Source organism: Hipposideros armiger, unplaced genomic scaffold (assembly GCF_001890085.2).
Source record: "Hipposideros armiger isolate ML-2016 unplaced genomic scaffold, ASM189008v1 scaffold_466, whole genome shotgun sequence".
NCBI lineage: Eukaryota > Metazoa > Chordata > Mammalia > Chiroptera > Hipposideridae > Hipposideros > Hipposideros armiger.
In genome coordinates this window covers 1,307,028-1,334,776 of record NW_017731816.1, presented here as the reverse complement: position 1 = coordinate 1,334,776, position 27,749 = coordinate 1,307,028, and the positions used below count along the sequence as shown (strand labels likewise).

General features: G+C 45.9%; 2 protein-coding genes across 6 annotated transcripts in view; one reads left to right on the top strand and one right to left on the bottom strand.

The window, feature by feature from the left end:
• Positions 1-27,749, top strand: part of SIPA1L3 (signal induced proliferation associated 1 like 3) — a 242,337-nt gene that overhangs the window by 47,582 nt on the left and 167,006 nt on the right. The window lies entirely within an intron of this gene.
• On the bottom strand, positions 14,485-14,790 carry LOC109395368 (vacuolar ATPase assembly integral membrane protein VMA21-like). Its single transcript, XM_019666287.1, has one exon. It carries the CDS (start codon positions 14,788-14,790, stop codon positions 14,485-14,487), a length of 306 nt encoding a protein of 101 aa, XP_019521832.1.

Here is a 27,749-nt window from a genome sequence, read left to right as displayed (position 1 = left end):
TGCATGTCTGCGCCCAAATTTTCCCTTCTCGTAAATATACCAGTCATATTTGCATTAGGGGCCCACTCTTTTCTAGTAGAACCTCATTCTAACTTGACTAATTTCATCTGCACCAACCCTATCTCCAAATAAGCTCACATTTTGAGGTACTGAAGGTTAGGGCTTCTCATAAACTTTGGGGGGACACAACTCAACCCATAACTGAAAAAAAATAGCATTGATAATACTACCCACACACTAGGGTTGTTAGGTTATTAATTCATATAAGTAAAGCACTCAGCTCAGTTCTTGTCACATAGTAAGTGCTCAGTAAATGTTAGTCTCGTTAATGGGCTCTGATGACCTCATCTCTCACTGGGACCATTGCAGTAGCCTTCTCCTAGGCTCACTGCCTCTACTCTTGCTCCCTCCTTTCCGCTCTCCAAAAATAGGAAGTCATGTTATAGCCCATATGTAAATCCTTCAGTGGTTTCCCATTTCTATCAGCCCAGAAATTTGGGTTGCAAGTAACAGAAAATCCAACCCAAAGTGGCTTAAGGAAATTGAGAAATAATTGGCTTAACATAATTGAAGTCCAGGGTAATTTGCTTTAGGTGCAGCTAGATCCAGAGCTCAAATAATGTTATTACCAATACTGAATTTTTCTCCTGGACCTCTCATTTGGTTCCTCTGAGCTGTTTTTACTCATAACACTTCTGAAACCAAATGTGTGGGTTTATTTCCTCATACCAACCAACCAGTTCTTCAACCCTCTGGACACTAACCGGGTATTTTACAATCAACTCAATTCTGACCCTACCTGCCGTAATCTTGCCTTGGTCTATCTAGTGACCAGCCCCCACTCTGAAGCTATCAAGGAACCTCTCCACCAAGAGTCGCCTTATTAGCATAAACTCTGGTATGGTTGAAAAGGGCTTGTTATGAACAACACAAGACATTCCTGTCACCTTTGTCATTCAGAAAATTCCAAGGGTTTTAGAAGTCTTGTGCCAGCAACCCGGGACAAAGACCAAATATATATTTATCACGGTTCCCGCCTCAAATTGGTTGTTCTGCTGGTTATGATTGCAATAACTGTAGCCTGAAATTACGAGGCAAGTCCAGCGGAAGAAGAGGAGGAGAGTCCTTTTTGTGTGTGCGGGAACCTCTACAAAAGTTCTGAAGTTCACTGCGAGCCAGCTTAGGTCATACTCGTATTACCATCACTGTGACCAGGGGAAGGCGGGAGGCCTTAATGGGCAGTTAGGCCTGGGTCCAGGCTGGAACTCCATTGACATCTTATGGCCTGAAAGTGGGGCCTGTTTGGGCCCGGAATAAAATTAAGGTGCTTTGTGAGCAACAAATAACAGTTATCTACTAATATACTCCTGTACTTAAAATACCATTCAGAAATCCTTACCGCGGCCTACAAAGGGCCCCATGGCGCAGTTCCTGCCAGCCTCATTCACTGTGCACCAGCCAGTGTTTTCATTTAGTTTCTCAAAATAAGCCAAGCTTTTTTCCTACCTCAGAGCCTTTGTATGTGCCCTTCCCTGTGCTTAAAATGCTTTCCCTCTCCTTCTCATCCCTCAGATCCCAGCTTAAATATCAGGTCTTCTAAGAGGCCCTCCAGGACCATCCTGAATCTATACTTGGCCCCTGTTATTCTTTTCTGGCAAACCTTCAGAGCAGTTATCATAATATTTAATTACATGTTATGGTTGCCTTGACGTGTTTAATGTCTGTCTTCCCCACTGGGCTGTAAGTCCCAGATCAAGCCCAGACCTGTCACTGTTTTCCTCTCATTGCATCCCCAGTACATGCTATGTGTTAAAAAATAACCCAGAAAACAAAAACTTCATTAAATGAATGTGATGGAAGTCGAGTAGTTTACTCATTTAAAATTATGGTTATCCTGTCATTGAACTAGAGCAGGGAACAATGACTGGCCGGAAGTTTTAAAAAGCCTCTAGTGAAATTTCAAAGTGAAAGTTTTACTAGTAGATTAAATGAAATACATGCTTCAGCCATATTTTTATGGACCCATTGGTATTAATGCTGCCAAAATGACCTTCCTTTTAGTCTTGGGCCCAGTTGAAATGATACATCTCCTAATAATAAAAACTTCACAACATTAACTAGAGTACGGTGATTAACGCCTTTTAATTAGCCTGTTAGTCATCTTGTATCTAAGGAGGCCAAGGAGTGGGAGGCTAAGGTCAAGTGTTTAACACTCGGTTATTCGAATACCTCCAAGGAACTATCCCACGCTGCTGACACTATTCTGAATCTCTGCTGTCCATCAAGGATCCTGCAGTCGGAAGCCTTTTTCTGGGTCACTCTCTTCTCTCCTAAAGCCACAGTCAGCCTCTCAGTGCAGAGTGGAGAGGTCACCAAACTGGCATGACAGCCAACATGTCTTAACCCTCCTCTCCTGCAGGACAGGGGACACTCAAAGATGTGGAAGTGCATCTCATGAAAGAGTTAGCTTCGGCCATCGTCAGGTAAAACAAAAGCTATAGAGTTAGATCACTTTTAACCTCCTTTTAAGAGGATGTCGGGTATGAGCTGAATATAGGTTTGGCTGCTGTAACAGACCCAGACTAACAGTGGTGTACATGAGAGCGGTTGATTTCTCTCTCATGAAGCAGTTTGAGAGTGTGCAGCCCCAGGCTGACGAGTGTTGGAGACCGCCCAGCCTCCTGCCATTTTGTTGTTCCCCATTCCTGGGATGTTGGCCTCATCTGTGTGGTCCAGAAGGACTCCCCGCCATCACCATGTGTGCATTCTGCCCCCATGGGAAGGGAGGATGTGAGAGAAGAGGGCACCTCCCTTCCTCTGAAGAAAGGAGGGGTTTTCTTGAGAGAGAACTCACCATAAAATTTACCCTTTGCAAATGTACAATTCAGTGGTTTTTAGTGTATTCACAAGGTTGTGCAGCCTTCACCACAGCCTAATTGCACAACACTGTCATCACCCCAAAAAGGAACCCTGAATTCAGCCACTCCCCATTCCTTCCTCCCCAGCCCCCTGCAATCACAAATCTACTTTTTGTCTATGGATTTGCCTCTTCTGGACATTTCATGTAAACGGAATAATGCAATATGTGGCCTTTTGTGTCTGGCCTCTTTCATTTAGTGTACTGTTGTCAAGGTTCATCCACGTTGTAGTGTGGATCCATGCTTCATTCTTTTTTTATGGCTGAATAATATTACACTGTATGGCTATACCACTTTTTATCCATCAGTTGATGGACCTTTGAGTTGTTTGTTTCTACTTTTTTTTTAGATTTTATTTTATTGGGGAATTGGGGGAGAGGAACAGTGTTGGGGAAGGGGAACAGACAAGTTGCCGTCCTTTTGTTCTCCAGTCTAGTTGTGGAGGATGTCGCTTCACTGGCCCATGTTGGTATTATCATTGCACTCTTCCCGGGTGAGGCAATCGGTCGCCAGCCACTGGATGGCCACTCACGACGGCTCACGGCAGCTCACACCGGCTGCCAGCCACTCACGATAGCTCATGGCAGCCCACTGTAGCCCTGCTGCAGCCTACACCATCACTGGCAACTCATGGCAGCCCAGCTCCAAGTCGAGCTGTTGTTCACCATCTTAGCTGTAGTGGGGGCAGCGTCACTGGCCCTAATGTGGGATCTGAACCGCGGCCCTGATGCTCAGAGCTGGCGTCCCAAGCCAACTCTTAACCAACGTGCCACACGGCCGGCCCTACACTTTTTGATTGTTAATAATACTGCTATGAACGTGTGTGTTCAAGTTTTTGTCTAAACATATTTTTCAGTTTTCTTGGAGATATACCTAAGAGTGGAATTGCTGGGTCATGTGGTAACTATATTTAGCTTTTTGAAGAACACAGCAGAGGTTCTTAACATTTGTGTGCCATGGACTCTTTGACATCTACTTCTCACAATCATGTTTTTAAATTAATAAAATATTTGAAATACAAAGTAAACCAATTCTATTGAAATCTAGTTTTTGGAATATTAAGATAACAAATTTGTGATACAGTATGGCAAAATCCAGTGACAGCCCTAATAACTACGTAATTTCAAAGTACTAAAGGGCATGAATACTATTTTGAGATGTTTGTAAGAACTATAACGTGATTGAAAAAAGCAAACCTGGGGTTTCTATTGGTGAGAAATTAATTCATAGGTGTTGTGGAAACTACTGTGGTTTTCCTCTGTTCATAGTTGAAGGAAATGCTGAATGTCAGATGTCAGTGAAAATAGAGGTCATTCCCCCACAACCCGAATTGATTAAGCTCCTGAATTCTTTCACACTTCAAAGGGGTGACCCAGAGGTAGTATACACCTCTTCCATTCCCATTCCATTGGGCTGAACTTAGTCATGTGACCACATCTGGCTGCAAAGGCATCTGGGAAACATAGTCTTCATTCACATTGGCCATGTACCTGGCTAAAATGTAGGAGTTCGATTATTAAAGAAAAAGGGAATGTAGGTGTGAGGGGACAAGAAAAAGTGAGTGTTAACACTACACTCTGTACAGCCAGTTCCCCCAGCAGTTTCAGAACATGCGTTCTTCCTTTCCTGCCAATGGAGCTGGTTTACCTTTAGAGGCTGTGTCGTATGAAAAATGTGTCTTGGAATGCTAGCATGCTGCTCAGAGTGGTGAGCTGCTCCATGGTGAAGAACTGAGCCTGCCTGAGGGAATAGCATATGCTCAACTCCCATCTCACATTCACACCAGAGCAAATGCTCATAAAGTGGAATGCTGGACATCTGTTCTATTAAAATTCCTTGTCCATATTATGGTGGGGGGCAGGGATTGTGAGGGGGTAAGGTGCATGATTGAAGATGTGTGAGGGAAAGCTCTTTGTACAATTTTATGCCTCCTCCTTGTACCTTTTTTCTGTGCCATAAGATATGTGGTTGGCGTCTCATATGGACTGGATATTGATGTTATTTTTGAGTGTCTGATTCTAAGTGTCAGAACTCACCATAGATTACCCAAGGCAGGCGAGGGACTGTTTTGTTGGCTTGAAATCCAAGTTCAGCAGCAAAGAGAGAGCAGTTTAGGCGTCAGGGGTAGGAAATCGCAGGACATGTATGGCCCACTGGCAGAGTGACCTCCCCATTGTCTTGGTTGTGTGGGGGGGTGAAGAGCAGTGATGCTGATTATAATAATGGTAACAGCTCGTCTTTATTGAGCACTTACTGTATGCCTGGCAGTATTTATGGCTTAACTCATTTTACAACAATATTATGAGCTGGGTCCTACTGTGTCCCCACTTTCCTTATATACAAAGGTTCATTCACCCACCCAAAATTGGAATAAAGGGTCTGGTTCTGGGCCTGTGCTCTTAATTATTAACTTTAGTATCAGAGTGTAAGTGAAATGCAGGAGTAGAAAATTCTGGGCACAGGAGTTGGTGTTTACTTGCATGATTTTGTTTCCCCAGTATTTATTTATTATCTATTTATTTTATTTTTTTAGATTTTTTTATTGGGGAATCGGGGGGAGGGGAACAGATAAGTTGCTGTCGTTTTGTTCTTCAGTCTAGTTGTGGAGAACGTCACTTCACTGGCCCATGTTGGTATTATCATTGCGCTCTTCCCGGGTGAGGCAGATCGGTCGCCAGCCACTGGACGGCCACTCACGGCGGCTCTTGGCAGCTCCCGCTGGCTGCTGGCCGCTCATGGTAGCTTATGGCAAGCCACTGCAGCTCCACTGCAGCCTACGCTGTCGCCAGCGACTCAGGCAGCCCAGCTCCAGGTCAAGCTGTTGTTCACCATCTTAGCTGTTGAGGGCAGTGTCACTGGCCCTCATGTGGGATTTGAACCGGGGCTCTGCTGCTCAGAGCTGGCGTCCCAAGCCGACTCCTAATCAATGCGCCACTCGGTCGGCCCCCCGGTATTTATTTTTAATGCTGACTTTTGCATTTCCATGATTGTGCCATCATAGACTTCCCTCCCTCTGTTCTGTCACCCAGTAGTGCGTTCCCCCTAACTCAGCTCCACCATTTAAATTCTCAGGTGACTCTGCTGATCTCTTAGCCTCCCCTGGATTCTAGGCCAGCCCTTCACCTTGGTTTCAGTTTTAAGAGTCCATATTTTGCTGTCCTAGTTTTAAACGTGAATTTTAAAAAAGTATAGTTGATTTGTTACTTGGCGAATATTTACAGTGCCCACCAGGCCAGATCTGGGCCACCAGACACACAGGCACATCATTCAGCAATTCCTGCCCTCATGGTATTGACAGCCTGGAGGAGAGACTGGGATACTTAACAAATACCTTCACAATTGCCAATTGCCACTGTGATAAATGCTGTAGAGGAAAAATACAGGGAGCTTGGGCAGCATGTTAACCTGTAGGGCGGGGGGTGGGCAGCCAGGAGAGCTTCCTGAGGAGGCCTGTGGCTCTGCTGAGGCCTAGAACTGAATGGTGGCGAGAGGGCAGCATGCGGGGGCAGACGGGACGCTGACTACCTTCCAGGGCCAAGTGGAAAGCCCTAGACACCGGTCATAACCCCCAATCCTACTGCACTCTGAGGAGACTGCCTCAGATTAAGGTTCCCCCGCCTACTAGGAAGTCATGCAGCCTGTCCAGGCTCAGTTTCCTCATCTGTAAGATGGGAGTGACATTGGTCATGGTGCATACTTCATTGGTGGCTGTGAGAATTAAATGAGTTACTATATGTAAGCCATTTAGAACAGTTCCTGGCGTGTAGCAAGGGCTCTATGGATATTAATAAGTAAGTAAAACTTGAATGTTGTGGGACTTAAAGCAGCTCATAGAAAATCAAAGAACCCAGCCTAAGGTCAGAATGTAAGTTAGGAATAAAGTTCTTGACAGGGCTGCCAGACATGGGGACTTGGTGTGTGGAAGTCAGGGTGCAGCCAGTGGATACCACCCCTCCGGAGACCACCCCCAGCAGGCGTTCAGAAACTAGTGAGGTGGTTTGGCCTCACAGTGAAGGGGAGGCAGCACTACAGGAGTTTAGGACCCGGGAGCCAAGGATATTAAATGTTCTAATGTAGAGAGGATAGGTGTACCACCCAAAGTGCCAGCAGTGTTCCCCTGGGGCAGCCGTTCCGTAATGTATCGCCTTGGCTGTCTCTCCTGCTGTCTCCTGTGGGGTTGCCTTCTTCAGGGGGAAAGATGGCTGCTCTTGCAGAAGCAGGCTGCCCCCAAGTGCCCTGACCTACCTCCTAAAATGTTTATAAGCCGCTCCTGCCCTGTAGCACTTGGAAGCATGGCCGGCTCGTCTGGCTCAACTTGTGAAACCAAGTAAGTAGTCCTGGTTTATCAATCAGGGTTCTTGGGTTGCAAGCAACAGGAGCCAGCGTGGGCCACCAGCAGCAAAAGTAAAACTGGGGTCAGGCAGCTGTGGGACACCTTGAGGCAGGTGTTCAGGGCCACGTCGTTAGGGCCCTGCTGTCCTGCGGGTGGAGGAGGTAGTGGAAGGTAGCAGTGAAGAGCTCTGATTCTGTAGCTGGCCTCCTGGACATGAATCCCGATCTCACTACTTAATTCAGAAGTTTCCCAACCTTTCTGTGCCTCAGTTTGTCAGCCATGAGACGGGAGATAAGAACAGGAGGGTTGCTGTGAGGATTCGATAAGTTGATACTTGAGACGTTAGAACAGTGCCTAATACAGCGTATATGGCATGATAAATATTATCAGCTATTTTTATTTCACTGCTGTTATTACCATTATCATTTTTATCTGCAGCTTGAAATTCAAGTTCCTGAGGTAGAGCAGCAGATTAGCCTAGCTTGGATCATGTGGGTGGGCAGGGTCCTGTGATTGGCAATCCCACTGCCACACACACAGAGCTGGGAGGAATTAGGAAGGAATGATTGTCCCCAAGAAAAGTGGGCTGCTGTCACCAGAAGTTGGGGCAGGGACACCAGGCAGGTCCAGATTCCAGATGTCCTCCATGCTCAGTAATTTGACCCAGTAACTATTGGTTATTTGTTTGCTTTGTGCTATAGCTTGTGCTGAGCACAGAGAACACAGAAGAGACAGTGAAACCCCAGAGATCCCTCCCTGACAGGTCTTAAAGTTCAGAAGGAAATAGCTGGGGAATGAGGATCCCTATTAGGACCAGTGCATAGAACAATGCCTGGCCCTTGGGAGATCAGTATATATTTGTGGAATGAATAAATACACAGAGAAATGCAAGAGATTTATGAGAACACACAAGCAAAGCATCTACTCTCTGGTCCCACCAATTATTTCAAAAGAAGCTCATGTTTTGCACCTGCAGCCTCCAGGGCAAGGTGTAGAGGTGTCTACTGCATGTCCTTGCACACAGTAGGTGTTTAATAAATGGCCACTGAATGATCTCATGGGTGCATGGCCCTGCAGTGTGACAGTTTGGGACAGACCCAGAGTTGGGGAGCTGGCTGCCTTCTCCATTGAGCAGGATGTGCAGACGTGGCTCCAGGATGCATCCCTGTGGAATGTCGTTGCTAATACAAATGAGCTTCCTCACGTCACAAGGCATCCATTATGTGGACAGTTGGATGACTCTCTGTGGGACTGGGCGGGCTCTCAAGGGGAATTTCATGCCACAGTTATATTTCAGGTTTCCCTTCAGAGAAGGACTTTTTCCCATGAATGACTTCATAAGAAAGATAATAGCCAGCACTTTCCAGGTGCCTGACAATGCACAAAAGGATTAAACCATGGAATCCTCATATCAGTTCATGAAGCCAATACTTATATTATCTCTGAGCCAAGGCTCAGAGAGGTAAAACAACTTGCCTTTTGGATGCACAACAAGGGAAGAAGAGAGTTGGGACTCTGGTCATGGTCTCTTACCTCAGAGCTTGGGCTCTTAACTCCATACCCAGCCTCCTTTCTCTCTTCAGTACTATCTTTCAAACAATATTTTATTAATTTGCACATGGTACATAATTTAAAAATAAAGAAGTCACCTTCTCTTCCATCCCTGAACCCTCCACAGAAGCAGCCACTGACCTGACTCCTTTTAGAAATTCTGTGGGTATATACAACAAATACATAAACACAGATGCCATACTCTACACCAATGGGGGCAGACTGCTGCCCACGGGCCATATTTAGCCTGCTACCTGTTTTTGTTTGGCCCAGGAGCTAAGAATTGTTTTTACATTTTTTTTAATGGTCGAAAAAAAAATAAAAAGACTATTTCACGACATGTAAAATTACATGAACTTGGAGTTTCAGTGTCTGTGAAGAAAGTTATGTGAGCACAGCCTGCTCACCCAGTTACATATTGTCTGTGGCTGCTTTCACACTGTAACAGCAGAACTGAGCGGTCAGACCATGAGGCCCCAAAACTGAAAATGTTTGCTGTCTGGCCCTTTACAGAAAATGTTTGTTGATCCCTGCATCACACACTTTCCTTCAGCACCGTGTTGTAGAGTACTTTTCTTGTACCGATGGTCCTGGTGATTGTATTGCCTCCGCCGTCACCCATTAATTTATTTCATGGAAACAAGAGCCTGCTGCAAGCTGTGGGCTAAGCCCAGGTGTGTGGCTGAAGGTGGCTTGCTTGGTGCATCCACTCACACACACTCTAAGCATGTCTCGGTCACCAGCTGCGTGGCAGGCCCCTGGTTGGCAGCCAGAGCAGGTTTAGGCCTGCCCTCAGGAATCCACAGGCCAGTGGGGGTGTTGGACATTATCCCACAGTCCCTCAGATGGATGTATTCAGGTCCGTGATCACATGCCTTCTCTGACCCTCTGCCCATTACCCCTGCTTTGTTTTTATTTGTGACACTTTTTAAAAAGTAGGTCATGGATTTATATGCTTCAAAAGTCAATTCTGTGTGCGTGCCTGTGTGTGTAGACATACATACTAAGAGGTGTCTCCTCTCCTACCCCTTGCCCTACCCACCTTGTTCTTCCACCCCTTAAGTAATCATTTGTATTAGTTTCTGGCATATCCTTCCCTTAAGTAATCATTTGTATTAGTTTCTGGCATATCCTTCTACGGTTTGGTTATGTAAATATGAATATCTATTTTTATCTTCCCTTCCTTTCTTATACAAAATGTAGCCTGCTCCACACCCTGTCCTGCACTTTGCTTCTTTTTTGTTTAACTGAACAGCGCATCGTGGAGATCTCTCTTTATCCAGCTGAGTGGCTGAACACTGAAGGATGGGTAGGAGTTAATTAGAGGAAAGAGAGAAGCATGTACCTGAGCAGTGGAGCATGAGGAAGAGCTTTCTGGGCAGGGGGACAGCATGTGTTGAGGTCCTTGCGAGCAGGGCTTCCTCCAGAGCAGAGGGAAGGCCTATGAGGCTAAAGCAAGGCCCGTTCTGGCTCCAACAGCCTGGTGGTCAAGGGCGGGACCGTGGCCTTGATTCTAGGAGCACCTGCCTGCAGGGTTCTGCTCTGTTTCCTTCCATGCCCTGCTTTTCTCTATGGCCAAGTACACGTGGCCTTTATCACATGTGGCCAAGGAGAGGCCAAGAATGTCCTTGAGAGTGGGTCATTGACTGTGGTTAATAATAAAAGAATGAAAGAAAATTTCTCCTGCGAGCTATTTCCAAGAGTTATGATCTGGTGTCTAGGGGTTTGCAGGCCTGTACCTCTAGCCTTCACCATCCTTACCAGTCATGCGACACAGGGCAAGTCCCATCACCTCTCATCTTTTCAACAGACACAGTAACAGTGCTGACCACAGTGGGTGTTTGGAGGGTAACACACACACACACACAGACACACACAGACACAGACACAGACACAGACACACACACACACACACACACACACACACACACACACACTGTGCTTAGCTCCAAGGTTGCCACATAATAAGCGCTCAGCGCATGGTATTGATGGCTTCAATTATTTTTACAGGGCCGACCTAGGCTCATACTTTGTTGGTGTAGCTCACGATGAAGAGTTTTGATTAGGGAGCCTGATTACCTGGGTTCTAATATCCCCTCTGCCACTTACTATGTTGGGCAAGTTACCTAACCTCTCTGTACTGACTTCTGTCATCTGTAACTGGAGATAGCAATACCTGCGTCATGGTCCTGTGCTGAGGAGGAAATGAGTTAACATTTGTATTGCACCTAAAACAGCGTAACAAGTAGTGACATCAGTGGATGCCGGTTATTTTTATTTTACTGCATACCCCCTGCTTTCCCTAAGGAGGTCTGTACAGTAGACTCAGGGAGTCAGTGTCAGTGATGACAGTGCCACCACCATTTCAGGAGAGCAGTACCCTTCATTAGCAATAACACTTCACCTGTTTCAAAGAACACCTCCCTGCAAATACCTGGAGCAAAGCATTGTCTATTTTGTCAGGAATGATAATCCCAACAGGTTCTCCTTTATGTCATTGGCTATATAAAGTCACGTGACCACTCTTAATGCAAGAAAGGCTGGGAAATCAAGAATTTTCCTAATTGTCTCTCCCAGTGGAACACAAGTATTGTGATCACTGGCGTGCTCAGTCAATATTGCAATCACACAGACCCCATTACCAATCTAGCCATCACAAAGGGGCTGTCTCCCAGCATTTGACACATGTCTCCTTTGTGGTCGATTTACAAAAAGTGACCCATGGAATGTGGCACAACAGCTGGCCCTCAACCTGAAAGTGCTGGAAGGAAGCTTGTGAGGGACACAGTTCTAAAGCCTCTTGAGTTGTATCTGTCTAATCAGGGAAATGATTAAACCTCCTAGATCAAAGTCGAGAGGCAGGCTCTGGGAGCGGGCCTAGAGCAGCCAGAGAAAGGTTGCAGAACTGGTTTCTTCAGGCAGGTCTGTTTTACCTGCTTGTCTCATAGCCTAGTGGACAACCCCGTTGGCTCCCAGAGGCCTTCCAGTTCATCTCCTTCCTCAGGCTGGGTGTCTCTCTGCAGGTGGCTGGATCCCCTGGCACCAGGGAGTGCCTACTGTGTGTCGGATGCTGTCCAGGGTGCTGGAGATAATACAGACAGACCTCAGATATCTTGTGGATTTGGTTTCAGACCACTTCAGTTAAAGCGAGTTTGTAATCTTGCTGGTGGAGTTCTTGCCTTCAACTTATAAAAAATGCAATATTTATGAAGCACAATAAAGCAAAGCACAATAAAATGAGGTGTGCCTGTAATAGGTGACATTTATTGGGCATTCACCATGTGCTAAGCATTTCAGGTACTTGGTTTAACTCATTTAGTTTTCTCAGCAGCCCCATGTGGCAGATCTGTGTTAGACCCATTACAGATGTGGAAAAAATAAAACCCAAAGTCTAAATTTAATGCCCCAAACCCTTTATATAATGTTCAATTTTTTAAAAAATTATGAATATTTATCTCAGAATAACATGAGCCTTTTCATTGGTGGCTTATTTCATTAGCCTGTTTAAAAAAACAACAACACAACTTTTGTAGAGCAGTTTTAGGTTCATAACAAAGTTGAGGGGAAGGTATAGAGATTTTCTATATATCCCACTCATGCATAGCCTCCCCCATTATCAACATTTTCTATTGGAATGGTACACTTACTACAATTGATGAACCTACATTAACATGTTATCATCCAGAGTTCATAGTTTACATTAGGGTTCACTCTTGGTGTTGTACAGTCTATGTGTTTGGACAAATGTGTAATGACATGTATCCACCATTATGGTAGCATACACGGTAGTTTCACTGTCCTAAAAATCCTGTGTTCTCCACCTGTTCATCCCTCCCTCTCCCCTCACCTCTAGCAACCACTGATCATTGTACTGTCTCCATAGTTTTATCTTTTCAAGAATGTTAAATGATATAATATGTAGCAGCCTTTTCAGATTGGTTTCTTTCACTTAGTGCTATGCATTGAAGGTACCTCCATGTCTTTTCATGGTTCGATAGCTCAATTCTTTCCACTGTCTGTATGTACCACATTTGAGCCATTCACCTACTGAATGACATCTTTGTTGCTTCCAGGTTTTGGCAATTATAACAAAGCTGCTCTAAACATCTGTGTGCAGGTTTTTGTGTGAACATAAATATTCAACTCCTTTGGGTAAATACCAAGGATCATGATTGCTGAATTGTGTGGTAAGAGTGTGTTTAGATTTGTGAGAAGTTGTCAAACTGTCTTCCAAAGTGGCTGTGCCACTTTGCCTTCCCACCAGCAGTGAATGTGAGTTCCTGTTGCTCCACATCCTTGCCAGCATTTGGTGTTGTCAGTGTTCTGGATTTGGGGCATCCTTATAGGTGTGTGGTGGCATCTCATTGTTTTAATTTACATTTCTCTCTGGTGACATGTGATGTGGAGCGTCTTTTCATATGCCTATTTGCCATCTGTATATCTTCTTCAGTGGGGTATCTGTTAAGGTCTTTGGCCCATTTTTAAATTGGCATGTTTTCTTCTTGTTGAGTTTTAAGAGTCATTTGTATATTTTAACTAATAGTCCATTATCAGATGTGTCTTTTGCAAGGATTGGGTTGTCAGAAGAGTCATGACGTATTTTTTTGTTTTTTGTTACAAAAATGCGTCATGACTTTTCCAACAACCCAATATTTTCTCCCAGTCTGTGAACTGTTTTTCTCATTCTCTTGACATTGTCTTTCACAGAGCAGTTTTTAATTTTAATGAAGTCCAATTTATTAATTCCTTCTTTCGTGGATTGTGCTTTTAGTGTTGTATCTAAAAAGTCATAGCTATACCCAAGGTCATCTAGGTTTTCTCCTATGTTATCTTCTAGGTGTTTTATAATTTTGCATTTTACATTTAGGTCCGTAATCTGTTTTGACTTAACTTTTATGAAAGGTATAAGGTCTGTATCCAGATTCATTTTTTTACATGTAGATGTTCTCTGTTCAGCACCAGTTGTTGAAAAGATTGTTATCTTTGCTCAATTAGTACTTTCTTTGTTCCAACTCTGTCAACGAAGAGTTGACAGTATTTATGTAGGTCATTCCTGGGCTCTCTGTTCTGTTTCATTGATCTGTTTGTGTACTCTTTCACTAATACCACACTGTTTTGATAACTGTAGCTTTAGAGTAAGTTTTTTTTTTTTTTTTTTAGGGATTATACTTTATTTGAAATTTCTCAGTGACATTCAAATTAATCCCAGCATCCACAATTTAAGCAATTTTCCATGGGAATTTACATTCCAAAATCCAGTGACCTGGTACTTTCATGATAGTTAGGGAAAGTGTTGCAACGAAAAATAAAGTTTAGACTTGCTTCACTGTGTACGTCTTAATATATCCAGAAAAGTAAAACTCAAAACCCACCAAAAGACAAAGTGCTGTAAAACACAGTTTCCTGTAAAATAATCAAATTCTTCCCAGAATGATGTGTAATTAACGTACTTACTTGTAACCAGTTTAATTGATCCAAATTCTCAGTTGCAAATAAGAGGCTCATACAGTTAAAATTGATGATGCAAACGATTGTATTAGAAGGATTAAAATTTATACTAGTCAAACATGACTCCTTAAGATTGATTTTAACATGTTCTCTCAACTTTATTGGAATCATCAGTATCCCCGACACATTTACCATTAAAAAAAATCAATTTAATACTTTCAAAAGGTGATCACTTTAATCCTGTTTGCCTTCACCCCACTGTTGTGAGCCTTCATTCCAGGCCACATAGACAGAGACAGCCAGCACCATGTGAACAGAGACCACTTCAACAGTAGCAGCATAAAAATAGCTGTCCCTATTGGACATCCCAAAGGCGCCTTCAAAAACATAAGACTCCGTGGTGAAATATAACCCAATAGGTACGGTGATCATTAAAGCTGTGAAGAACAGGAGCGTCTTCAGGGTAGATGCTAATGAACTTTCATTTCTGACGTTGGGCGGCTGCAGGGCGTTTAGCGCTGCTTTATCGAGGCGCTCCATGGCATCGCCTCCCGCAGCAGGCCCTTGGAGGCAGCAGGTCCTCGGAGGTGGGCTGGGTTCCGCAACCACGGGCAACCGGTCGAGCTATAGTAACTCTTGCACTCAGATAGTGTCAGTCCTCTGACTTTGTTCTTCTCTTTTAGTATTCTTGGGTCTTTTGCCTCTCAAAAGAGAGTTTGAGAGTTTGATTGGGATTACATTGAATCTGTAGATCAAGTTGGGAAGAACTGATATCTTGACAATATTGAATCTTACTATTATGAACGTGGACTATCTCTTTCCATTTATTTAGTTCTTTGATGTCTTTCATCATAGTTTTATAGTTTTCCTCATGTAGGTATTGTACATATTTTGTTAGATTTATACCTAAGTATTTCATTTTGGGGGGGTGCTAATGTGAGTGGTTTTGTGTTTTTAATTTCAAATTCTACTTGTTCGTTGCTGGTATATAAAAAAGTGATTGATTTTTGTTTATTAACCTGTATCCTACAATCTTGCTATAAGTGCTTATTAGTTCCAGGAGTTGTTTTCAGTTTTCTTTAGGATTTTCTACATAAATGATCATGTCATCTATGAACAAAGACAGTTTTATTCCTTCCCAATTTGTGTACTTTTTTTCCTTTTCTTATTGCATTAACTAGAACTTCCAGTACGATGAAAAGTAGTGGTGAGAGGAGCCATCCTTGCTTGTTCCTGTTCTTAGCGGGAAAGCTTCGAGCTTCTCACCATTGAGTATGATGTTATGAAATTGCCTTTTCACTCATTCGTTCCCCACTCCAAACATTTAGAGGGCAGGGGCCTCACATCTACTTCCCTTAGCCCAATCCTGACTTTGCAAAGGCTCTAAAAACATGTCTAAATGAATGAGTGAATGAATGACTCATGTGATACTGTGAACAGCTAAACAGAACTTACTTGCAATGACTTCTGAGCAGATGTCTGATAGAGAGGCAGTGGAGGGTAGTGATAGAAAGCAGACTCTGGAGCCACCGTTTGGGGTTCAGATCGGCTTTGCTGATTACTTGCTGGGTGACCTTAGGCAAGGGACAGCACCTCTCAGGACCTCGGTTTTCTCAGCTGTGAAGTGGGGATAATATCCTATGGGGTGGTTGTGAGGATTCAGTGAGTTGGAATTTTAAAGTGTCTGGCACACAGGTGCAAGCGTAAGAGTCAATTATTGCTCTTAGGTGTTATGTGGTCATTTTGACTGTGACGAGTCTTTGCTTCAAGTATGTGGAAAGACAAGCTCAACTCCAAGGGGAAATGAAGTTTAAGCCATGAGCCTGAGAACCAGTGATCCAGTCAAAAATGGCTGCTCAGCATTGATATGGAATTGTAAAACCAATCCTGATCAATAAGCTTGTTTAGTACAGATATTAGAATTAACATTTTTGAAGTTGTGAGGAACTGTGTGTGCTTTGTGCGAGAAACTGGGAGAAAGACACAGCCCGGCTGAATCTCCTGAGAACAATGAGTCACTTTTCCAGATATGCCCTGTTGGTGCAGTCTCAGGAAGCACTGCCATAATAAGCCCTGTGCAGTGTGGGGCAGGGCAGTGGTCAAGGGCCCTGCACTGCATTGGATCCTTACTAAAGTGTAACCTTCGACAAGTGACATATCCTTTCCAAGCCTTGGTGTTCATCTCTGCAAAATGAAGAAAAGAACAAGCTGCTATACGAGGTGTGATCAAACAATATGGTGAATGTTTAAATTTAAAAAAAATGTATTACAGTAAAAGTCACATTGCCATTTATCCCTCTCAGAATACTCCCCCTCGCTTCAAACACACTTATCCCATCGTTCTTGCCACTTTCTGAAGGAGTTCTGGAAGTCCTCTTTCGTGAGTGTCTTTAGTTGTGCTGTTGTGGCTGCCTCGATGTCCTGAATCATTTTGACTTTGGGGAAGAGCCAAAAGTCGTATGGTGCCAGATCCAGTGAATAAGGTGATGAGGATACACCGTAATGTTTTTGTTTGTTTGTTTGTTTGTTTCGTAATGTTTTTATTTGACAGAAATTGCCATATACCAGAAGCGATGTGTGACGTGAAGCATTGTCATGATGGAGGATGATTTACGGCATACTTTAAAAGATACCTCTCAACTGTAGCTCACACCGAACTGACTGCACCACACAAGTTGAAACTTGTCACACACTGTTACTAAGGTTCAACGCGCCACTTCCCATATTGAAGATCCCTGCCTTTCTGTAATGGCACTCGGCAGCAGCATTTACCGTATTTTGTGATCACAATGGAAAGCCTCTGTGTCACACATCACTTCTGGTACTGCAATTTCTGTCCAACAAAAACATTACAGTATGTCCTTATCCACCTTATTCACTGGATCTGGCACCGTGCGACTTCTGGCTCTTCCCCAAAGTCAAAATGACCACGAAAGGTAAACGTTTTGAATCGATTCAGGACATCGAGGCAGCCACGACAGCACAACTAAAGACACTCACGAAAGAGGTCTTCCAGAACTGCTTCAGAAAGTGGCAAGAATGATGGGATAAGTGTGTTCAAAGCGAGGGGGAGTATTCTGAGGGGGAGTAATGGTAATGCCTTTTACTGTAATACATTTTTTAAATTTAATTTTAACATTCACCGTATTTTTTGATCACACCTCATGTCACAGGCTTGTTAATGAGTTTTGAACTAGTAAAGCACCTTACACAGTTCCTGGCACGTAGTAAGTGTGCATTAAATGTTAGCTGCGTTACTTTATTGTTGTAATTGTTATGGTTGTTACTGTTGTGCTTTAGGTTGCGTTGGAATATGGCTGGTCTGTTACTTGACAAATCTCTCATGCAGACAACTCCATAGCAAACTAGAGCATATCATCCTGGTGAACCCTCAAGAAGATAATTGTCATTTCATTAACTTGACTAGAAATAAAGATTTATGTATGTATTCAACAAATATTTATAAAGCTTCTGCTCTGTGCCAGGCGCTGTTGTAAGCTCCCAAGACATAGAGGACAAGACAGACCCAATCTTTGTCCTCCTGGGTGGAGGGAGACCGACTAGAAACAGTATATATCAGAGGTGATTGGTAGCGCCATGAAGAAACTTGGTAGTGCTATGAAGAAAAGCAGGATACTGTGATGTGTTTGGTGGTGGGAGGGTACCTTAGAGAGTGGGGTCAGTAAGGGCTTGTCTGAGGAGGTGACATCTGATCTGAGACTTGAAGGATGGAAAGGAGCCAGCCATGCAAAGAGTTGAAAAAATAAGGTGCCTGGCGGTGCAAAGGCCCTGAGGTAGGAATGAGCTTGGCAAGTTGGAGGAACAGAGAGGAAGGTAGCCTGGCTTGAGCTGGGTGAACAAGGAAGGGTGAGAATGCGGTGGAAGGGATTTATAGGACCTGAGTTTGATCCCTGAAGCCTCCACTTTCTTCCATCCCTGGGAGTGTTTTGAGAGAAGGGAACGGCTGTGGGGAGCTGACTTTGGCATCTAGAAAGAGGTGCGGGGGGACCAGAGGCCTTGCCCCTGCCTCTCGCTTACCAACCTTCAGGTCCTTACCCAGGGTCACAAGGAAGAGACCCTTTGACTCCCCAACCAAGAATGTGGTTTGCATTTTTTGTCCCAAAGGTGGCCTAGCTGTGCTGTCACACAAAGCCTTGGTGCCCTGTGCCCTAAGCCTACTTACTTCTTACCCAAAGTAGGCCAGCTGAAAGCTCACTGCCCTGGAGAAGTGCTAGAACACAGACTAGCCAAGTCGAGCCTGCTTCTTGAGGGTGCGGGGCACTCATGAGCTCTTCTCTTTGTGCCGAAAATGAGGAGGGTTTTAAAGCACCAGGGCCTGGTGAAACAGAGCAGCCTGGATGCTGTGTTTCAGCTCCGGCTTCACCACCTGTCCCCTGTATGACCTTGGGCATATGCCTTTCTTGCCTTAGCTTTCTCGTCTATAGAGTGGGGATAATGATTTCTATGCTTAGAAAAGTGCACACAGGAAGTACTGGTTGTTATTATCATCACCTTCCGATTTTAAGTCACAGTGAGATGAGTTCCTCTTTCTTCTACTTTCTTGTCAACAGTTAAGACGCTTGGATTTGACTCCTGTTTGTCCCATCAGCCGGTTCTTGCCCAGGAGCTTGTGTCTGGCAGACAGCCAGGCCTCGGGTGCCAAAAAGCAGCCCTGCTTCTGGGGGAACGGGTTATTTGATGCCAAGAAGCTGCGAGTTGTCAGGATTTGTTGCCAGAGATTGGGGGCTGTGTGGAGCCTCCACCATGGTGCCTGCTCCTGCCTGCCATGGAAACTGAACTGTTTCCTCCAGGGCAGTGCTCTGTGCTCTCAACTCTGGCTGTGTGTTAGAACTGGGGGGACTGTTAAAACCTGGCCCGGCCTCCCTGCTCCCCAAAGGGATGGAGAGTTTTCAAAACTCCCTAATGTGCCACCAGGATTTCCAGTTGCTGAGTATACCCAAAACCCACCTGGAAGCCTTATTACAACGCGCAGATCAGGGATTCATGAGGTCTGAGGAGGGGCCAAAGGTCAGGATATCTGAGGACTCCCAGGTGATACTGATGCCACTGGAAGGCTTTGCTCCCTGGACCACAGCTTTGAGGATCAAGGGGCTAGAAGTCGGCTTCTCGGCCTGCAGAATCTCAAGAGCCCACAATCAACCCCAGTTTGCATTTTAACCAAATCCCTTGGTCGTTCACTGCCCTTTACAGATTGAGAGCCTAGACCCAGGGTTTCTCATTCTCAACGCTGTCGAACTTTTAGGCTGGACCATTCTTTGTTGTGGGGCTGTCCTATGCATTGTGGGATGTTTAGCAGCATACTTGGCCCACTACCCATGAGATGCCAGTAGCACTCCCCCTGCCCCCAGTCATGATAGTCCAAAATTCTGCAAATGTCCCCTGGGGTAGAGCTGGCAAAGTCACCCCCAGCTGAGAACCAGCAGCGTAAAGCCCTTAAGCTTAGCCATTCCCAGGAGCCCCTGGGCCAGGTGGGCCCACAGATGTCTAGGGCCTGCAGCAGAGGTCATGGCTACTTTAGTTCTGGGTGGGGCCTTCCTACTCAGGATGGATTCTTTAACTGGATACATCACTGCACTGCTTGTTGGAGTGGCACATCTGGGCGGGGCCTTGCGTTTCCATGCACTCAGTGGGGGTGCTGGGGCCTTACTGAGCCGGTCTGGAGAGAAGAGGATTTGGGGTTCATGGCTGAGTTTGTTGATTTGCTTAGAAAGACAGACTGAGTGGGTCACCCACCTGGCCTTTTGTTTGGCTTGGTGTTGTCTGTTTGCACAAATAGAGCTCACATGTTTCCTTAGGGTTCTGTGTGGCAGGGCCAGGGAGGTACCTTCTCTGGTGTATGCCCTACAAAATTCTGGAGTGGGGTCGACTCCTGTTTCTGTCCCCCTGAGCCTCCCCTCTCCTGGTTGCTGAACTGCCCTGGGGTGTTTCTGAATCATTTTATCCCATAGCTGGACCTCTGACTAGGTGGACTAGATCACTAGTTGCCTGGGGGCAGGGATGGAAGCATCATTTTTGGTCTCTTTGAGGCCTGGAAGGTGGTCATTGCTCTTGTTAAAGAGATGAAAAAACCTCATTCATTCAGCCACTGCATACCTTTTGGGGGGGGGGGCTCTTGTTGGTTGGCCACTGCCTTGGACACCTAAGGGCACCTTGGGCAGCAAATGGGATAGTCGGAGGATTCTCTTCACACAGGACTCAGGTCCCAGGGTGAACATTTCTTGAATTCTGACTTGAATTTAGCGAGGTCCTGTGGGATCTGGAACACTAGCCTTGCCTTCCCTGAACTTTCTGTTCTGGCTGGGGGTGGGGACACAGAGTAAACATACAAAGAGCCAAATAATTACAAGTGGACTATATTATTGCTGTCACAGCTGGTCAGTAGGAACCAAGAACCCTGCCCCACCTCTATGTTGGCGTCCTCTGCCATCAGCAGGCCAGTGGGCTCCTTTGAGAGGGGCTGCTTTTGTTTGATATGATCACAGGGTCTTAGAGGCCCAATGGCCATCTCTGCCCACCCTAGGGGTGTGAGTGTGTTTAACTGGGCCACTCGTACTAACAGTAGCAAACACTTACATAGCCCTAAGTGCCAGGCCCTACTCTGTTTTTAAAATAACCACAACAGCCCTGTGATGTTGGTACTATCATTATCCCCCTTTTCCAGATGAGGAAACTGAGGCACAGAGAGGGGGAGGTAACTTGTCTGAGGTCCCAGAGCTAGCAAGTGGCAAAGCTGGGATTTGAACCCAAACCATCTAGCTTCAGAGTCCTTGCTCTTAAGCATTCCATAAGCACATCGGGCGGTCGGACAGGATCCGGATTGTTCACTGGTTGACCTGTCTGGGGACACAAGGAAGGCCCTGCCAGTGAAGAAAGGAGCGGAGTCTCAATTCCAGACCTTCAGGGATGAAACACCCCCAGAATAAAGGCCATGGAGGGAGAACAACCTAAGAGCCAGGCTGGGGAAAGAGCAGTGTCACTGGTCAGTCACCGTCACCCTCGAAGCCCTGGCCTGCCTCCGGACTCCACCTACACATGAGCTACTGCGAAGGGGTGTGTGCAGGCTTCACAGGGGCTATGCGGAGCAGTAGGTACCAGGAGGAGTGCAGCTGCTGGGCTGTGCCTCGTCCTGTGGAATTGGCCAGAGCTTCCTGTCATTGTGATGCTCTGTTGCAGAGATGTCCACCCTGATTTCTTGGAGCTGGAGGCTAATTTCTCTTAGGGGCTTGCTGGGAACAGGGTGGATATTTGGGCCATTTGGAGTTTAGGTGTGAGGCTATGGAGCCTTACAGCTAATGGCTTTGGACTCAGACTGTAGGCAGCCATGTCCCGGCTCCACCCTGTACTAGCTGTGTGACCTTGGGTGGGTGGCTTCACCTCTCTGAGCTTTAGGCTCTTCATTTTTAAAATATCTACCTCTCATTAAGGTGCATGTGTATGGAGGGGTGGGCGTGGTAATTCACTGAGGTCATTTTATGTAAAGTGCAAAGCCTGGCACTTACTCTGTGAGTGCTCAGTGCATGGGAGAGATTATGTCGTTGGAGGCACTGTCACTGAGTGCTTAAGGAAGGGCCTCTGGAACCACCACTCCCAGCTCCATGGCCTTGGGCCAGTGGCTTTAGCCTCTATGCGGCTGCATTTCCTCATCTTAAAGCAAGGAGAGTGCTAGTCCGTACCTCATTATTAAGGAAGGATGCTGTGAGCATTCGGTGAGTCAGTACCTGTGAAGCATTCAGCATGGGGCCTGGCACTCATGGAAAGCATTAGCTGTCATGATTATAGTTATCAATTAAGAATGTGGGTCTGAGGCCTGGCAAGCGGGTGAGGAGAAACCTCGTACAGAATAATGGTATGAATGGGTTAGTTTTAGGAAACTCCACTTTAGTCAGCCAACACATCTTTGAGCATGAGAGAGGGTAACACTAGGCTCCGTTTGGTTTTGTCAGAGACTCCTTTCCTCCTTTCAGAGGAGTGTTGGCCTCTCTGGGCTGACTAACACGAGCTAAAAGGGGACAGTGAGGAAGCGGGGAGTGGAGGTGTGCCAGGGCCTCAGGGCGTAAAGGAAGGCTCCATTCTGGCTCCCATAGGTGCTGGCTCTGTGGTCGGTTGTGTTGGGTGAGACTGAGCACAGGAATCGACAGGCCTGAGTCCCAAGTGCTTGTAGGTGCTCCCAGCGGTGTGACTTTTGGGGAGTTCCTTAGACTCTCAATATCAGTGTTCAGTCAGCGCAGACCTTGGTCACTGTTGGTTCTTCTAGAAGCAGAAGGGTAGTGAGCAGATTAGGGGGTGGGCCCCAGTCACCTGGATTCAACCCTGGCAGTGTCACATGCGAATAATGGGACCTTAAGCAAGTGACTTAATCTCTTCTGAGCCTCAGTTTCCTCATCTGTGAAATAGGAGTGATAGTGCCCACTTCATATGGCGCTGTGTAAGGATCATGAGTTATTCTGTATAAAGTCCTTAAAGCAGCACAGAGGAAGTCCTCAGTGCACATTGGCCATTAATGCTGCTGCTGTTATTAACCCATCCTAGAAGACAACGAAAGTGGGAAGTATAAACCATGGATATGTTCCATGGAACAGAGCCCTGATGGAGGAGTTTGGGAGAGACCTCAGCCTCGGGAGGGCTTTTTCAGAGCTACTAGCGTTCGAGCTTTTGTGTTTCCAGAACGTAAGTAAAAGAATGTGCGAAGGAAGTGGGTAGGAGCTTGCTGACTAGGAATAATGTCTTATTGTCATAAGGGCAGGTTTCCCAAGGTCAGATCACTCCACTAGATAATTTCAGGTGGTGTATGAATAAACAGTAAAGATTTTATTTTAATGCGTAACAGGAAAAGAATTTCAATAGCACATCAAACCCAGTATTCTCATGGCTATTTCTGCTTTGGGTGAGGCTACCGTTGGTATGTAAGCCAAAATAAAAGTGAGTGCAGTTAAAGAAAAGTGCCAAGTAAGTGGTAGTACAGGTGGTCGGGGGTATGGCATAGGTGGTGACAGTGCATATAGATCCTGGCAGTCGGAAGGCGTGGCAGTACGAGAAAGGGGCCCAAGCTGGGCTTTCATTCCCATATTTTAGCTGTGGGAATGCTGTGCTCCCTCGGCAGGTTGCTGAGCTGTTGGGCCCCCTTCGCCCCTCTCCTCCTTGGCTATTCATGCCACTGAAAGCCCAGTTGCAGCCACCTTAGAGTGGAGCAGCAGCCTAGCAGCTGTAGTGTCCTCCATCGGCGGTGACGGTGCGGGTGATGAAATGTACCAATTGTTTGCTGCTAGCATCTTCTCTCTGCAGCGGGATGTGGAAGCAGTGGCAGGGCCTTGAGCAGCAAATTGTGATAATGGTAATAATTTTTAACCAACATTACGTGAGTGCCAGCAACGTGCTAAGCACTTCATACACACTGGCATTGAACCCCCTGTGTGAGACAGTCTGCTGGTTGGGACACATCAGGCTGCAGGTGACAAGATTCCTGGTGAATCTTGGCTGTGTGGTGGACAGGATTCATTCCCTCACTGCAAAGTGTGGAGGAGACAACTCCAGGTCGGTGCAGAGGCTCGGTGGTACCCTCGAGAACTGGGCGCTTTCTATTTCCTAGCCCTCCGTGAACAGACGTTTCTTCCAGATGTTAGTTGTTGTATGGTCATGGGATGGCTGCCCCCGCCTGATGATCATGTCCTTATTTACAGCATCAGAAGTAGGGAGAAGAGGCAGGGAACAGGCTTTGTCTTCCTATGTCTTTCCTTTCTGAAGGGAATATGTTCCCATCAATGCTCCTACCCCCAGCAGACTTCTCTTTTTTAAAATTTATTTTTATTGGGCCGGCCGAGTGGCGCGATGGTTAAGAACTCGCTTGGGATGCCAGAGGGCCCCGGTTCGGATCCCACATATGAGGGCCAGTGACACTGCCCTCCACAGCTAAGATGCTGAACGACAGCTCAACCTGGAGCTGGGCTGCCATGAGTCGCCGGCGACGGCGTAGGCTGCACTCCCTGTGGCAGTGGGTTGCCATGGGCTACCGTATGTAGCCAGCAGCCAGCGTGAGCGGGCAGCAGCCGCAGTGAGCGGCCGTCCAGAAGCCGGCGACTGATCTGCCTCGCCAGAGAAGAGCGCAATGATGGTGCCAACTTGGGCCAGTGAAGCAGCGTCCTCCACAACTAGATTGAAGAACAAAAGGACAGCAACTTGTCTGTTCCCCTTCCCCCAATTCCCCAGCACTGTTCCCATCCCCCCAATTCCCCAATAAAAATCTTAAAAAAAAAATTATTTTTATTATTTAAAAAAAACGTTCAGTTACAGTTGTCATTCAATATTATATTAGTTTCAGGTGTATAGCATAGTGGTTAGACATTTATATAACTTACGAAGTGATCCCCCAATTAAGTCTAGTATCCCTTGACACCATATATAGTTATTACAGTATTGTTGACCATATTCCCTATGCTGTGCTTTACATCTTCATGACTATTTTGTAACTAGTCAGAATTGTAAGAAGCCAGTTTGTACTTCTTAATCCCTTCACCTTTTCCACCCAGCCCCCCAGCCCCTCTCCCACCTGGCATCCATCAATTTGCTCTCTATCTATGAGTTCAACATACTTCTCGTTATCACTCATTGGCCATAAAAGAGGCAGGGGCCACCCCTAGCTGCAAGGGAGGCTGGGAGAGTGCATGTCTGTACAGCGGGAGGCTGCAAGGGAGACGGGTTGGGAATGGCCATAAACTACACAGCCAAGTGCCTGCTGCATGTCGGTACTATTACTACCCCCTCTAGAGATGAGAAAAATCAAGGTTCAGAGAGACAGGAAATGGCTTGCCTGGGATCTCATAAGAGTTTGTGGTAGCAGAGCAGGGATTTGAACCCCCATCTTTCAGCCTACAGAGCCTGTGGTCTTAACCCCTGTACAGTACTGCCTTCCCAAGAAGGGACACCCAAATGGCTGTAATGTGGGGTGATGAATGGCGATCACCAAATGCAGTGGGAACACAGAGGAAAGAGAAATTCCCATCAGGGAGACCTAACTGTAGAGGAGATAGGAGTGTGTAGGGAATCATGGCTAGTGATTGGGCTGGCCTTTGAAAGGTGAGCAGAAGTTCTGCCACGGACCTCAAATGCAGGTTCCACATAACAATCACTCACCAGTATGACTAGGGCATGTTCTATGAAACCTGGAGCAGTGGCCTCCCAAGCTGAAGACCCAGAATGCAACCTTGCCAGGACCAAGTACTGCCATGTAAACCTAGATTGCTTGGGTCCAAATATCGGCTCTGGCACGTAAGAGCTGTGTAACCTTGGACAAATGACTATCCCTGTGCCTCAATTTCCACATCTGTACCAGGGAGGGAGAAAAATGCTTAGGACACTGCAAGGCATATTGGTAGACATCCATAAATATTTTTTTGATGAATGCATGAATTTGGAAAAGCTGAGTCAGAAGACACTCAGAGGTTGATGAACCTTTTTGGATTTGTACTGCCAAGAGGCCCTCCAGGAAGGCATTACTCCACCAGGAGAAGTCAAGATGATCCATTTCTCTACTCTTTAGTCCACAATGGGTCTTATCTTTTAGGGAAACATTCATTGCTATTACGATCAGTCATGAAACCAGCCTAATATTATGGACACATAAGAAAATGTCCATATTTTTCAGACCTGTAAGTTGAAACATGTAATGGTGAAATGACATGCTATCTGGGATTTACTTTAAAATACTTCAGTGAGAAGGAAAAGTAGGGGAAGGAATAGATGAAACTTATGTGGCAGAACCTTGATGGATTATGAAATCTAGATTTGAGTACATGTTTATTGTACCTTTCAACAACAAAAACAGCCCCCTCTATCCCCCCACCTCTCTCTCTCTCTCTCTCTCTCTCTCTCTCTNCCCCCCTCGCACGCACGCACGCAGCCTAAACATTGAATAGTGGTGAACCCTTCCTGAGCTCCTGCTGCACACAGGCACTGGGGAGGGCCCCGGGCCAGGTGGTGTTGGATAAATGACAGCCGTGCAGCCCTCATTTCCCCAGTCCTCCTCTCCATGGTTCCCCTTTATGGGGAGACCCTTTTGGCTCAGCAGCTGGGAGGATAGTGGCTTTCAGACCCAAAGCAGCAATTTCTCATCTTGTTCTCTGAATCGGGCACTCAGCGACCTTTTCCTGAAATGGAGGTTTTCCCTTCCCGCCCTGGAGGGGAGACAGACTCCCTAGTGATCAACTCCCGGAAAACCTCCCTCTGTGGTGGGTCTGGTTTTGCCCTGGGGAGGAGGGAGTCATGAGCGGCTTTTCTCCCAGGATCTGTGTGATGATGGCAAAAACATAACTGGCTGATCCCCCACAGTGACCGAATCCTCTGAACACACAAGAGCTGTCTTTGCCCATCCCTGTCAAACAGCTGGCACCCCTGACCCTTTCTCCAGATTCACATGTAAATCGGTGGTGGTCTGTGAATTTTCCAGTCTGTTCTCCATCCCGCTTCATGGTGAAGTTAGGGAGGGGCCTTCACATCCCATCTGGCGCTGGGTGGGGTCTCAGTCAGTGGAGGGCTATCCACCCAGGAACTGACCCCTGGCCCCTCTGGAAAGCTCATCCAGCAAAAATGTTTCTTAGGCAGCCCGGCAGGAGACCCACGTGTGCATGTGGTCAGCTGTAGCTTCCGGTTGTCTCACTTCTGCCGAATTCCAGCAACTGCTCATTTCCTTTAGGAAGTAAAATGAGTGTGTAGAGAAGTATGAATAATCGTGACAAACTTGGCAACATGGACGGTGGGAACCTTGCCCTGAAGCTCATATTTGGTGTCACTGTTGCCAGGGTCTTGAGCAGTGTGGACTGGGGAAAGACGGTGCCTGAGGCCAGGTGGCCTGAGTTCAAATGCCAGCACCACCACTTAACAGCCACGTGGCCTTGGGACAGTCACTTAACCTCTGCCTCAGTTTCCTCATCTGTAAAATGATGATAGGATTGAAAAGATAAAATACTGCTTGTAAATGTTTAACCAGCCTATTCTAGAGTAGTTGCTCAATTTCTGCTGGCTCTGGCAATTACCTTATCCTGCTGTGATGGTCAGGCACAAGTGAGGATTGAAAACTGCTGGCCTATAATAGCACTGCCAGTGGAAGCAGAAATTGGAAGAGAGGAAGAGGGAAGTCTTCTTTGTCCCTGGGTTTGTAGTTTGGGGAAATCGGCTTTATTTTACCATTTAAAAATATTAATTTTCACTTGGTGTTTAAAATCCCCTAGAAAAGCACAGGTGAAAGACTTCAAAGGGAGGAAATCTCTCTCTCCACTTCTCTCCACTGCTCACACTTAGGGAAAAAGACTGGAAGGAAATGAACCAACATCTTTACAGTGGTTATCTTTTGGTGGTGAGATTATGGATAACTCTATATTTTTCTTTGCAAATTTATTTCTCAAGTTTTTTATGTGTATATGGAAGCATATCCCACTTCCATAAGCAGGAAAAATATTTAAAAGATAAGAAATCATGTGAGCTGTGGC